The sequence below is a fragment of the Salvelinus fontinalis genome, chromosome 3 (assembly GCF_029448725.1).
Source record: "Salvelinus fontinalis isolate EN_2023a chromosome 3, ASM2944872v1, whole genome shotgun sequence".
NCBI lineage: Eukaryota > Metazoa > Chordata > Actinopteri > Salmoniformes > Salmonidae > Salvelinus > Salvelinus fontinalis.
Window position 1 is genome coordinate 28,929,987 of NC_074667.1, and position 12,533 is coordinate 28,942,519.

General features: G+C 42.1%; 1 protein-coding gene across 1 annotated transcript in view; it reads right to left on the reverse strand.

Annotated features, from left to right (window-relative positions):
* Positions 1–1,440: 1,440 nt before the first annotated feature.
* Positions 1,441–12,533, reverse strand: part of optc (opticin) — a 41,385-nt gene continuing 30,292 nt past the window's right edge. The window contains exons 6-8 of the mRNA XM_055911881.1: positions 5,996–6,198; positions 5,646–5,741; positions 1,441–2,202 (exon numbers count right to left, since the gene is read on the reverse strand). Of these exons, the coding sequence (XP_055767856.1) occupies positions 2,035–2,202; positions 5,646–5,741; positions 5,996–6,198 (467 nt within the window). The 3' untranslated portion in view covers positions 1,441–2,034. The remainder of the gene's footprint in view (positions 2,203–5,645; positions 5,742–5,995; positions 6,199–12,533) is intronic.

The window sequence follows — 12,533 nt, forward strand, 5'->3', positions numbered from 1 at the left end:
TGGCAGCGTTGTTCTGGCTCAGGTTTAAGGAGCCACGTCATTCCACTTAACCTGACCCAGAGATGGTTCCTTAGCCACTGAAGATCCTCCTCTGTGGACAGATGGTTGTAGTCTTTGGCCGGGTACAGGTCCTCCACTGACTGCACCTGGTTTGGCACGGCTGGTTTCCCCCACTAGCATTCCACATAAGTACAGTCGATATTGTGAACCGCAAAAAATAGCCAATGCAGCTGCATGGCTACACTTATGAGCTCCACGGGGGCGTTCACATGTGGTAGAGAGAATCCCCAGGTCACCTATAGAGACCTGTTAAGAGCCACATGCCTTTCAACGCATGACTTTGAACACCTTGAAATGCATTTGTTGTAAGAAATGTGCTATGTGAATAAAGTTTGATTTCATTGATGACATTACAGCTGTAGAGTATTTAATCAACTGTAATTTTCACATGAGGACAAGTGCAGTTTTTCCATGAACTTTTAATTGATCATTTGGGATTTTATCACTTGACATAGTGGGAAGGATCATATAAATCAAGGCTGTGTGAATGCATGCAACACCACGAATAAACAATACTGCCTTTGAAGATTTGTCTCTGGTCATGAAACTACAATACAGGATGGATGTCTAAACAAAGTCAATTCTGAATGTCAATAGATGTTTTTGATTCATTCTCCTTGACAACATTCTAGAACTGAGTTATCACTCATCCACGTCTGGTATACGGGGAAATCTGTTTAATGATTATATAAATTATTAAGTGTCTCTTTCTTTGTAGAAAGATTATAGCTGTATAGAACATGTTATGATGCTCAAACTTAACTTAATAACTACACTCACAGACACAGGATCAACTTTATTCCTCATGCTGGCCCTGACCAAACCTCACTATAGCTGCACTTCTCCACATGGCCAGACTTATATTGGTCTTCTTCCCTTTTTATGCTCATCCTTGAAAAAACGATTGGAATCATTATCGCGTTTTGTCGCTAGGTATTATGGGTATTATGAAATGTCCACTGTGTCGACTATTGCTCAGAGAAAGAGATTTTGTTTAACAATATTTTTTATTATAAAAAAGGTAGGAGTCAAAATGATTGACACTCCTATTTTCAAAACCTTTCAATACCTCACCTCATCTCATCATCTGAGAATATTGGGGAGGTAAAAGCACTTTGGCGGAAATTACACCTAGCCTATCAGTAGGGAAAGTGGACCAACGTGAAATTGTAATCCCTCCCCTCAGATCTCCACAAATGCATGGGGGACAGGGGCTATAGGGTTCAATTTGCGATTGGTAGATGTTTCTCTCTGATGTCACTGCTGTTTTACCGAACACATCCCAGTGATGAGATAATAAATGGAAATGAAACAAAATACAATATCATGTTGATATGGCTACTCTACCGTTATAATATATTTATACACGGGAAGTGACAATAATGGAGCAGTGTTTATACTTTAATTGATGAATTTACATCGTTGATTAACAAACAAACTAAGTGAATCACAGTTGTTTTTATTATGGTCAACCTATAATAAAGAATGACGATCTCATTGTGAGGCGACACACGTGTTTCAGTAGGCAAAAGTAGCAGTCAGACAGGCAGACATACAGACTGTCGATACAGTGGCAGCTGTTTTCTTCTGCCCAGGTTGGATTTCAGCATGATTGATACCTGTCAGGTACAAGCAAACGACCCCTCATTTATCTGGCCATCTGCCAATCAATCATTCAGTCAGGACAGCCTCTTACTGGTGTGACATAACAGTTGTCTCAGGATTGAGTTAGCAGCTAATGTTAAAGAGATAGCGAACCAGAATATAATTAACAACTCCCCCTTTCCATCCATCCTTCCTTTCCCCAACCCTCACGCTCATCTCTGTCTTTGATTTGCTTTATAAAATGAACATTTTCTCTTTCCCTTTCCTCCCTCACCCTCCCTCCCTACCACCATCTTTGTAGATCCATCCCTGCCTCCCTCTCTGCAGAGCCCCTCCATGGCCCCCATCCATGTCCCCTCAATGCCCCCCTCAGTGGCTCCCGATAGGCAGACGAGGCAGGCAGATGTAGGAGGAGGCGTACAGGTTGATGTTGACAGGGTTTCCATCCAGCCTGATGTCCTCCAGGGAGCGTCGCATGTAGTTGCGGTCGTGGCTGTTACAGAATGTGTCCACATGAAGATTCTGGATGTTGTTGTTCTGGTGGGGAGAGGAGAGGAGGAGAGAGTGAGACAGAGAGAGACAGACAGACGGACAAACAGGGCGAGGGGGGTGTGGGGGGGGTGATGTGTTACTTTGATGAGGAAATTCAACTGGATGAAGCAGAGACATGATGGTAGACGTCATTAGATTAATTCATTGAATCTGGAGAGTCAATTTCTAAATATGTCACTGCTCCAATTTGACTCTGTGCCCGTTGCGAAGCCATGACTACTGGAGGAGAGGAGAAACCAGGTCGTCACTATCTGACCAAGTTGCAATGTCGGAAGCTCCTACTAGTTCTACAATTTCTCTTTTTAAATTCTGATTTTAAACCTAACTCTAACCCAAACCTTAACCACACTGTTAACCTTATGCCTGCCTAAATTAAGACCAGAAAGCGAATTTTTGTTTTCAGAAATCATTACGACTTTGCAGCTTGGCCATTTTGTGGGAATCGAAAAGCCATGTTATACTGGGTCTGAAACAGTATGGGGGACAGCCTGAGGATTGCTGTAGAGCTGTGTGGGGTGAAAAGTTAGTCTCCTCTATTTTCAGCCCTCAGAGAATACTTGGTTTGAGACAGTCTCATATGTATGCTAGTCTGGTTGTGCTGGGTGTGGGGGGTCCCACAGGAAAAAATATTTTGAAGTATACAGTACTGGTATTACTATATTTATATATTATACTATTCACTCTAATGTTTTCTCGCAGTGTTTTTGTACAAAAACACTAAAGTGAATACTGTAGTATTTCATTTAGTGTTTTTACGGATAGTATACTGTGGTGTTTTTTGCAGACATTACTGTAGTATTTACAGTAGTAATTTTGCAGACATCATTGCAGAAAACTGTAGGACAGTGTCCTGTAGTATTTACTATTGTGTTTATCTATATATTTTTGCTATTTGGGCCTTTGTCCTTTAGTGAAACCTACCGGACAAATACAAAAATAGAAAGTTGTCCATAACCTGTAGGACTTAGGATTGGGAACTGAACGGCTGCTCCTTTCAGTAATCTGTAGGTAGGTAGGACTAGAGCCTAATTGGATAGTTCAAAGCTTTTGCTCTTTTCTATCCATTTCATCTCATGGGATGAGAGGAGGAGGCAAGGCAGGCAAGGGCAATAGTACGGCCTTTTCTTAGTTATTCTCTACGGGTTGAGAATGTCGGGAATGTGTGGTACTTTGTGTTCCCATTAAGACTCTTTATTTTCTGCCAGAAGATGCGTGGGTTGGAGTCTTTGCCAAACTGATTCTAGAATGCGGTCCAGTTATTCTGGTTCTGCAGGGTAAATTGTTATTTGATGTGTTTCTGAAGCTGGTTTATTTACGATTTGGTGTGGGGGGGGGGGATCTGGCCTTGATATATTTTCTCCTTAAATTTTATATGGACAAGGTGGAGGAGGTAAGGTGGAATTTGTTGTTTTGGTAGCCTGATGGTAGTTAGAGAGATGGTATCCTCCCAGGCCTGGATAAGGACATTCCCCAGCCTCTCCACCAGCTGACACAGCATGTGTTTTTTGTTGTTGTGACTAATGTTTTCTATGTTGCTTGGTCTATACTTGGCATGTAAGTTTCTCACTCATGGGTGGCACAAATTGAGATATGGGCAGGGTATATGCTAATGAATATTAGCCTATCTGTAGCCATGAAGTGCTTTGAAAGGCTGGTCTTGGCTCACATCAACACCATTATCACAGAAACCCTAGACCCACAACAATACCGCCCCAACAGATCCACAGATGATGGAATCTACATTGCACTCCACACTGCCCTTTCCCACCTGGACAAAAGGAACACCTATGTGAGAATGCAATTCATTGACTACAGCTCAGCGTTCAACACCATACTGCCCTCAAAGCTCATCAATAAGCTAAGGACCCTGGGACTAAACACCTCCCTCTGCAACTGGATCCTGGACTTCCTGACAGGCCACCCCCAGGTGGTAAGGGTAGGTTACAACACACATCTGCCATGCTGATCCTCAACACAGGGGCCCCTCAGGGGTGCGTGCTCAGCCCCGTCCTGTACTCCCTGTTCACTCATGACTGCACGGCCAAGCACAACTCCATCACCATCATTAAGTTTGCTGATGACAGAACAGCGGTAGGCCTGATCACCGACAACAATGAGCCAGCCTATAGGGAGGAGGTCAGAGACCTGGCCGTGTGGTGCCAGGACAACAACCTCTCCCTTAACATGATCAAGACAAATGAGATGATTGTGGACTACAGTAAAAGGAGGACCGAGCACGCACCCATTCTCATCGACGGGGATGCAGTGGAGCAGGTTGAGAGCTTCAAGTTCCTTGGTGGCCACGTCACCAACAAGGTAACATGGTCCAAACACACCAAAACAGTTGTGAAGAAGGCACAACAAAACCTATTCTCTCTCAGGAGACTGAAAATATTTGGCATGGGTTCTCAGTTCCTCAAAAGGTTCTACAGCTGCACCATCGAGAGCATCTTGACAGGTTGCATCACTGCCTGGAATGGGAACTGCTCGGCTTCCGACCGCAAGGCATTACAGAGGGTAGTGCGAACGGCCCAGTACATCACTTGGGCCAAGCTTCCTGCCATCTATGACCTCTATATCAGGCGGTGTCAGAGGAAGGCCCTATAAAAATTGTCAAAGACTCCAGCCACCCTAGTCATAGACTGTTCTCTCTGCTACCACATGTCAAGAGGTACCGGAGCACCAAGACTAGGTCCAAGAGGCTTCTAAACAGTTTCTACCCCCAAGCCATAAGACTCCTGAACATCTAATCAAATGGTTACCCAAATTATTTGCATTGCCCCCCATCCCTCTTTACACCGCTGTCATCTATGCATAGTCACTTCAATAACTCTACCTACATGTACATACTACCTCAACTAACCGGTGCCCCCGCGTATTGACTCTGTACCGGTACCCTGTATATAGTCTCGCTATTGTTGTTTTACTGCTGTTCTTTAATTACTTGTAACTTTTATCTCTTATTCTTGTCCGTATTTTTTGGAAACTACATTGTTGGTTGGGGGTTCGTAAGTAATTATTTCACTGTAAGGTCTAAACCTGTTGTATTCGGAGCATGTGACTAATACAATTTGATTTGATTTGTAGTGTAGTATTCTACAACATTCTATAGTAAGCACTACACAATCGAGGGATACTACAGTATACTACAGTGTGGAGTATTCTACAGTATACTTCAAAATGCTATAGCAAGTACTACACGTGATCGAGGGATCCTTTTTTGTTGTTGTTGAGGATTTTAAAGTATACTAGAGTTTACTACAAAATGCTATAGAATGATATAGTAAGTACTATAATATTCTATAGTAACCTGTAGTATTTTTTATGTGGGGTGTGTGAGGCGTATGAGCGGTGTGTGTGAGATGCATGAGGAGTGTATGAGAGGTGTGTGAGGTGTAGGAGGGTTGTGTGTACATGCATGTTGATACCTGCAGGTGTAGTACTCGGAGGCTCTCAGGTAGTGGGACGGGGATGTAGTCCAGATTGTTATCAGACAGATACAGGAACTCGAGCAGGCTCATCTCCTGTTTAGGCCAGATGGAGTAAAACAACAATGTAAAACATCAATAAAAGCCACCAGAGGGAGCTCCATCTCTATTCAGTCAAGAGAAACTGTATCCTACAATACTGCTTCAGCTAGTTTGGTATATACTGTTCAATGATGTTGTGAAAAGGAATGCCTTCTGGCATTTACTTCAAAGAATTCATCAAAATTATAGCTAGAGCGTGGGTGCGTGTGAATGTCTTTATGTGTGTGCGTGCAAATGTGTGTGTGCACCTTAAACCCATCTGTATGTAGTCCATTGCTGATCAGTCTGTTGTTGCGCACATCAATGTATCTGAGGGTGGGTGGGAGCTCTGGCAACGCCTGCAGGTTGTTATCAGCCAATAGGATGTCCTGGAGCTGTGGTAGGGGGCGGAATGCATCTTCATCCACCCCAGAGATCTGGTTCCCTGTTAAGTCGATGCTCTTCAGCTTGTCTGGAACGCACAGACCAGGGGGTTGAGGTGAACATATACTGTATCACACACAGTGTTGGGTAGGTTACGTTCTAAATGTAATCCGATACAGTTACTAGTATACAGTTACTAGTTACCTGTTCAAAATTGTCATCAGTAATGTCATTTTTGGATTACCCATACTCGGTAACATAATCTGATTACTTTCAGTTACTTTTGGAATACTTGCATTATGTCCCCCACACACATGCCCACCGCCTTCTTTGACTTTTCCTCCATCTATTTAACAAATGTATGTTAGAATTTCGACATCAGAAACAGAATCTGTGTTATAAGCAGTCTTAAGAAGACATTATTTTCCCTGAGTGCCAAAAAATTACTTTTTCAAATCCTTCTACAGAGTCACATACAGGTAAGAAGTTTTGATTTCTGTATATTGATTTGAACATATAGTATCAGAAAGATCAGAGGATGAGGTTTCCAAAATACTTGCCATTGTCAAATAACTCTCAAAAGTGAAGAGATGAGCTCTACTCCAAAATATCACTGTTTCCAAGAATAACCACTGTTCCCACTCCACACATGTCAAAAGACAGCCTACAGCAGGGGTACTCAGCTCTTACCCTACGAGGTCCGGAGCTTAATTAGCATAATACAAAAATCTCCATAAAAATCTGTGAAATTAATCTTTTCACGTATGAGTTCCAAGTTCCAAATATCTCTAACGGTCGCCCCCGCGTGAGTTGTTTAATTCACATGTTTTATGCACATGTCAGAATGCACTCACTGTTCCAAAATATGATTATTACGCAACAGGACAGTTAACATGCGCTGCCTGCTAATTATTTATAGGCCGTGTTTCAACTTGTCAATTTCAAATAAAATTTCAAATTTCGTACAAGTTGTATTTTCTGACAACAGTTTGAATTGAGGTGTGTTCCGCCTCATTAATTCACATAGAAGTAGACCATTTCAGCGTTTTGGGTAAATTTATGTTTGAGGCTTTACTGAGCCAGATAAAATTCTCTCTTCCAGGAGAACACACCAAACTTCACACGTTTGCACAGATCAAGTATGCAAATAATAGCTCAGTTTTGCAAGAATTTGAAAATGTTCTGGCTGGCGCTCGCTTTGCCTTCCTTGTTGTTTTACTTACACATAATAACGTTGGACATGTGTGCGTTCCTATCAAAGTACGTTCCTTATTTTCTGTACATCGCGTTATCGTTTCTACTGTAAGCGCATACAGTATGTACAGTTGAAGTCGGAAGCTTAAATACACTTTGTTGGAGCAATTAATACTCGTTTTTCAACCACTCCACAAATGTATTACTAACAAACTATAGTTTTGGCAAGTCGATTAGGACATCTACTTCGTGCATGACACAAGTCATTTTCCCAACAATTGTTTACAGACAGAGTATTTCACTTATAATTCACTTTATCACAATACCACTGCGTCAGAAGTTTACAAACACTAAGTTGACTGTGCCTTTAAACAGCTTGGACAATTCCAGAAAATGGTGTCATGGCTTTAGAAGCTTCTGATAAGCAAATTTACATCATTTGAGTCAATTGGTGGTGTATCTGTGGATGTATTTCAAGTCCTATCTTCAAACTCAGTGCTTCTTTGCTTGACATCATTGGAAAATCAAAAGAAATCAGCCAAGACCTCAGAAACAAATGGTAGACGTCCACCAGTCTGGTTCTTCCTTGGGTGCAATTTTCAAACGCCTGAAGGTACCACATTCATCTGTGCAAACAAGAGTACGCAAGTATATACACCATGGGACCACGCAGCCGTCATACCGCTCAGGAAGGAGACGCGTTCTGTCTCCTAGAGATGAATGTACTTTGGTGGGAAAAGTGCAAATCAATCCCAGAACAACAGCAAAGGACCTTGTGAAGATGCTGGAGGAAGTACAAAAGTATCTATATCCACAGTAAAACGAGTCCAATATCGACATATCCTGAAAGGCCGCTCAGCAAGGAAGAAGCCACTGCTCCAAAACTGCCATAAAAAAGCCCATGGTTTGCACTGCACATGGGGATATGTGTATCGTACATATCTGCTGGATGTACGATACAGTCCCTCTCCAAAACAACACATATTTGGTTAGTAGAGACCCTACTGAGTATTTTCCACCCCACTTTAGCTAAGACAGGTAGAAAAGCTTACACTCTACTGTTAGGAATTGAAATCCTGGTCTAGGTGTGGAGAAATGCTAGATGCGAAATATAAGGCAAACAACTTCTATATTTAAAGTTTTAATAGACAAATACAGACATAGACAGACAAATACAGACAGACATAGACAGACAAATAGACAGACATAGACAGACATAGACAGTATAGTATCCCGGGAAGTCTACCCTGGGGGTTGGTGATAGAGGGGAGGTATATGCTGCGACGTTGGCACCTTCTGCTGGGAGTACACGGGCTGGGCACCCCAACATGGATGGCTTCAAGTAGAGGTAATTAGGGGAGAGTTCCAACCAGCCGCGCAGGCCAAATAAAGGGAGCAACGTGGCACACCGCGAGGGGGGACAGAGAGACAGACACTGAGCAGAACCTGAGAAGAAGGACCGAGCCAAGCCTACGTTATTTTGTTATGTTTATTTTGTTGCCTAGTAAAGTCGTGTTTTCTGAATAGAACCTCCCTTTCTCTGTGTTAATCTCTGTACGCTCAACCCAAAACCCACGGTTTACCACAACAATTTGGACAGACGTGAAAGATAAATACAGACATAGACAGACGTAGACAGATGTATTGGAAGACAGACACATTCCTCTAAGAGATTTGTTCACAGCAAATCTCTCCCCCTCCAGCTGGCAGGGTTGACCTAAATACTCTCTTGCCTTAGCTGTTTGCTGTTTCACCCTTTCGTGCCTGGTGCCAAAGCATTAAATCAAAGCTGAGATCTTGGGGTTGAATAGACTATACATTTGAAACATAATTGCTTAAGGACACCTATGGCCGATTTTATGGCTCAGGGGCCCATATACCAGTTACTGAGGCCTGCTTTACGGTGACCTCTGGCCTGAGAGAGGGTACCTAGAAGCCAAATTCCAATAGGGAATAAATATCGGATAATATAATTATTAACACTACAATCCAATTTGTATCCCATGTACAGTCCATTGGTGGCAATGGGTGGGGGGGGGGGGGGGGGGGGGGGAATGAAGTGCTGCTGGATATATACGACACAGTCCCTCTACAAAACGACACATATTTGGTCAGTAGAGACCCTACTGAGTATTTTCCACCCCACTTTAGCTGAGACAGGTAGATAATTTCTCTCTCCACAGCCCACTGATTGTACAAAACCTTAAGAAAACCTGCTTTCGATGACACAGACTGACTAGGGGATTGCAGGTGAAGGCTATGATCCCATATTGATGTCACTTGTTAAATCCACTTAAATCAGTATATATGTAGTGGAGGAGACAGGTTAAAGAAAGATGTTTAAGCCTTGAGACATGGGTTGTGTATGTGTGCCATTGGAGGGTGAATGGGCAAGATAAAATATTGAAGTGCCTTTGAACGGGGTATGGTAGTTAGTAGGTGCCAGGCGCACCGGTTTGTGTCAAGAAATGCATCGCTGCTGTTTTTTTTTACACTCAACTGTTTCCCGTGTGTATCAAGTAATTGTCCACCACCCAAAGGACATCCAGCCGACTTGACTGAACTGTGGGAAGTATTGGAGTCAACATGGGCCAAATGAACATGACGTCATCAAGTCATCCCTTTAAAGCCTGTAGGGAATATGAAACGATGATGCAATCGTTTCAATACCATGAAATGCAATGGCACAACCAAAGAAAGCTTTTTCTAGACTGAAATAGAGGTGCTATGGTCAGAGGTCGTGTCACGCCCTGGCCATAGAGAGGTTTTTATTCTCTATTTTGGTTAGGCCAGGGTGTGACTAGGGTGGGCTTTCTAGTTTCTTTCTTTCTATGTTTTCTATTTCTTTGTTTTTGGCTGAGTGTGGTTCCCAATCAGAGGCAGCTGTCTATCGTTGTCTCTGATTGGGAATCATACTTTGGCAGTCCTTTTTCCCTCCTTCAGTGTGGGATCTTGTCTTTGTTTTGAGTGCATGTAGTTTGCACGACGAAGCTGTTCGGTCGTTGTATTGTTTATTGTTTTTTGGTGTACATTTAAATTAAAGAAGAATGTACGCCTACCACGCTGCACCTTGGTCTCATTCCGACGACAAGCGTTACAGGTCGTGAACAACCAAAATATAGTATTTTATTTGGCTCGCTCAGTTGTGACTTGACAAGTAAAAATAAAAAACATAGCTATAAAGAGAAGACCATTAGGACAACTTGCTTTACATTTGGCAAATAAACTTCAAATGAGTAGGCAACACTTGTCACTAAGCCATCCATTGTAAACAGCTCCCTCCTGTAGTCATATAGGCAAACATTTCCGTTCTTAGGCCAAATTGCTGTTCTGCAGAATGAATGAGTCATGCGTTCCACCTGGCCACCACATTCAGCAGTGTATTTTGCACAACCTATCGCCTGCATATTAATGAGTGAAAACGTTTTCTGTTCACATATTTTAACTTGTTTTGGGATGCTGCGGGGGCCATCTATTGATCCATTTATATATAGGAATTGATTGACGCAACCTGGACTCAGGGGTAGACCTACAGTGGGGAGAACAAGTATTTGATACACTGCCGATTTTGCAGGTTTTCCTATTTACAAAGCATGTAGTAATTTTTATCATAGGTACACTTCAACTGTGTGAGATGAAATCTAAAACAAAAATCCAGAAAATCACATTGTATGATTTTTAAGTTATTAATTTGCATTTTATTGCTTTTCTCCAGGAAAAACATCAGGGACAGACTGATATTCTGCAAAAGGTACAGGGATGGGACTGCTGAGGACTGAGGTAAAGTCAGTTTCTCTGATGAATCCCCTTTCCGATTGTTTGGGGCACAAGTTGAGCGGTACCATCAGACCATCAGTCCTGTGTCATGCCAACAGTAAAGCATCCTGAGACCATTCATGTGTGGGGTTGCTTCTCAGCCAAGGGAGTGGGCTCACTCACAATTTTGCCTAAGAACACAGACATGAATAAAGAATGGTACCAACACATCCTCCGAGAGAAACTTCTCCCAACCATCCAGGAACAGTTTGGTGACGAACAATTTCTTTTCCAGCATGATGGAGCACCTTGCCATAAGGAAAAAGTGATAACTAAGTGTCTTGGGGAACAAAACATTGATATTTTAGGTCCATGGCCAGGAAACTCCCAAGACCTTAGTCCCATTGAGAACTTGTGGTCATTCCTCAAAAGGCGGGTGGACAAACAAAAACCCACAAATTCTGACAAACTCCAAGCATTAATTATGCAAGAATGGGCTGCCATCAGTCAGGATGTGGCCCAGAAGTTAATTGACAGCATGCCAGGGCGTATTGCAGAGGTCTTGTAAAAGAAGGGTCAACACTGCAAATATTGATTCTTTGCATCAACTTCATGTAATTGTCAATTAAAGCCTTTGACACTTATGAAATGCTTGTAATTATACTTCCATAGTAACATCTGACAAAAATATCTAAAGACACTGAGGCAGCAAACTTTGTGGAAATTAATATTTGTGTCATTCTCAAAACTTTTGGCCACGATTGTACACCCAACCATTCACCCTGACAAATCACCCTACTTTAGTTTTTTCTTAAAGTAACCTTCTGTCTTATGTAACTAAACCAAAGGTAACATCATACTAACTTGAGTGTCATAAATTTACTTTTACTATGTTATTGATGGCAAAGAAGCCTCTCTTCACTTCAACCTGTTTTGCGATGGTCTATGGCAATTGTATGTAACTATTCGTTTTGCTGATGATTGCATCCAAAACATCGGCTCATCGAGGGCTGTGAAATACCCATCGTCAAGTTCCAGCTGAAAAGTGCCCGTTGAAAAGCCAATCCCACCTTTCTCTAAAAACGGGCTCTCTGCGAAATGCAACATGTGCAAAATCTTCCAACAGAGAAAGATCAGCCATCTCTCATTCAATGCCCCATTATCTCAGTCTTTTATAATATTTCAACAATAAATTAACTTTCATACGTGCCTCTAATTTAACAAGTTACTTTATTATTGAAATTTTTTAAATGATTTAATTATTACTCTCACAATTTCCCACATGTTCAACATACATTTTCCCCATTCACTAGGCTATGCTTGACAAGCAGTCCCCTTGTTCCACCACTTGGCACTGTGCGTCATGATCATGGCTCTGAGTAATTTATGCACACGCTCAAGAAAACGTTCATATTTATAGATCTCACACTTTGTAAATAATCCCATTCATGGTATCACTCAGATATAGGACAG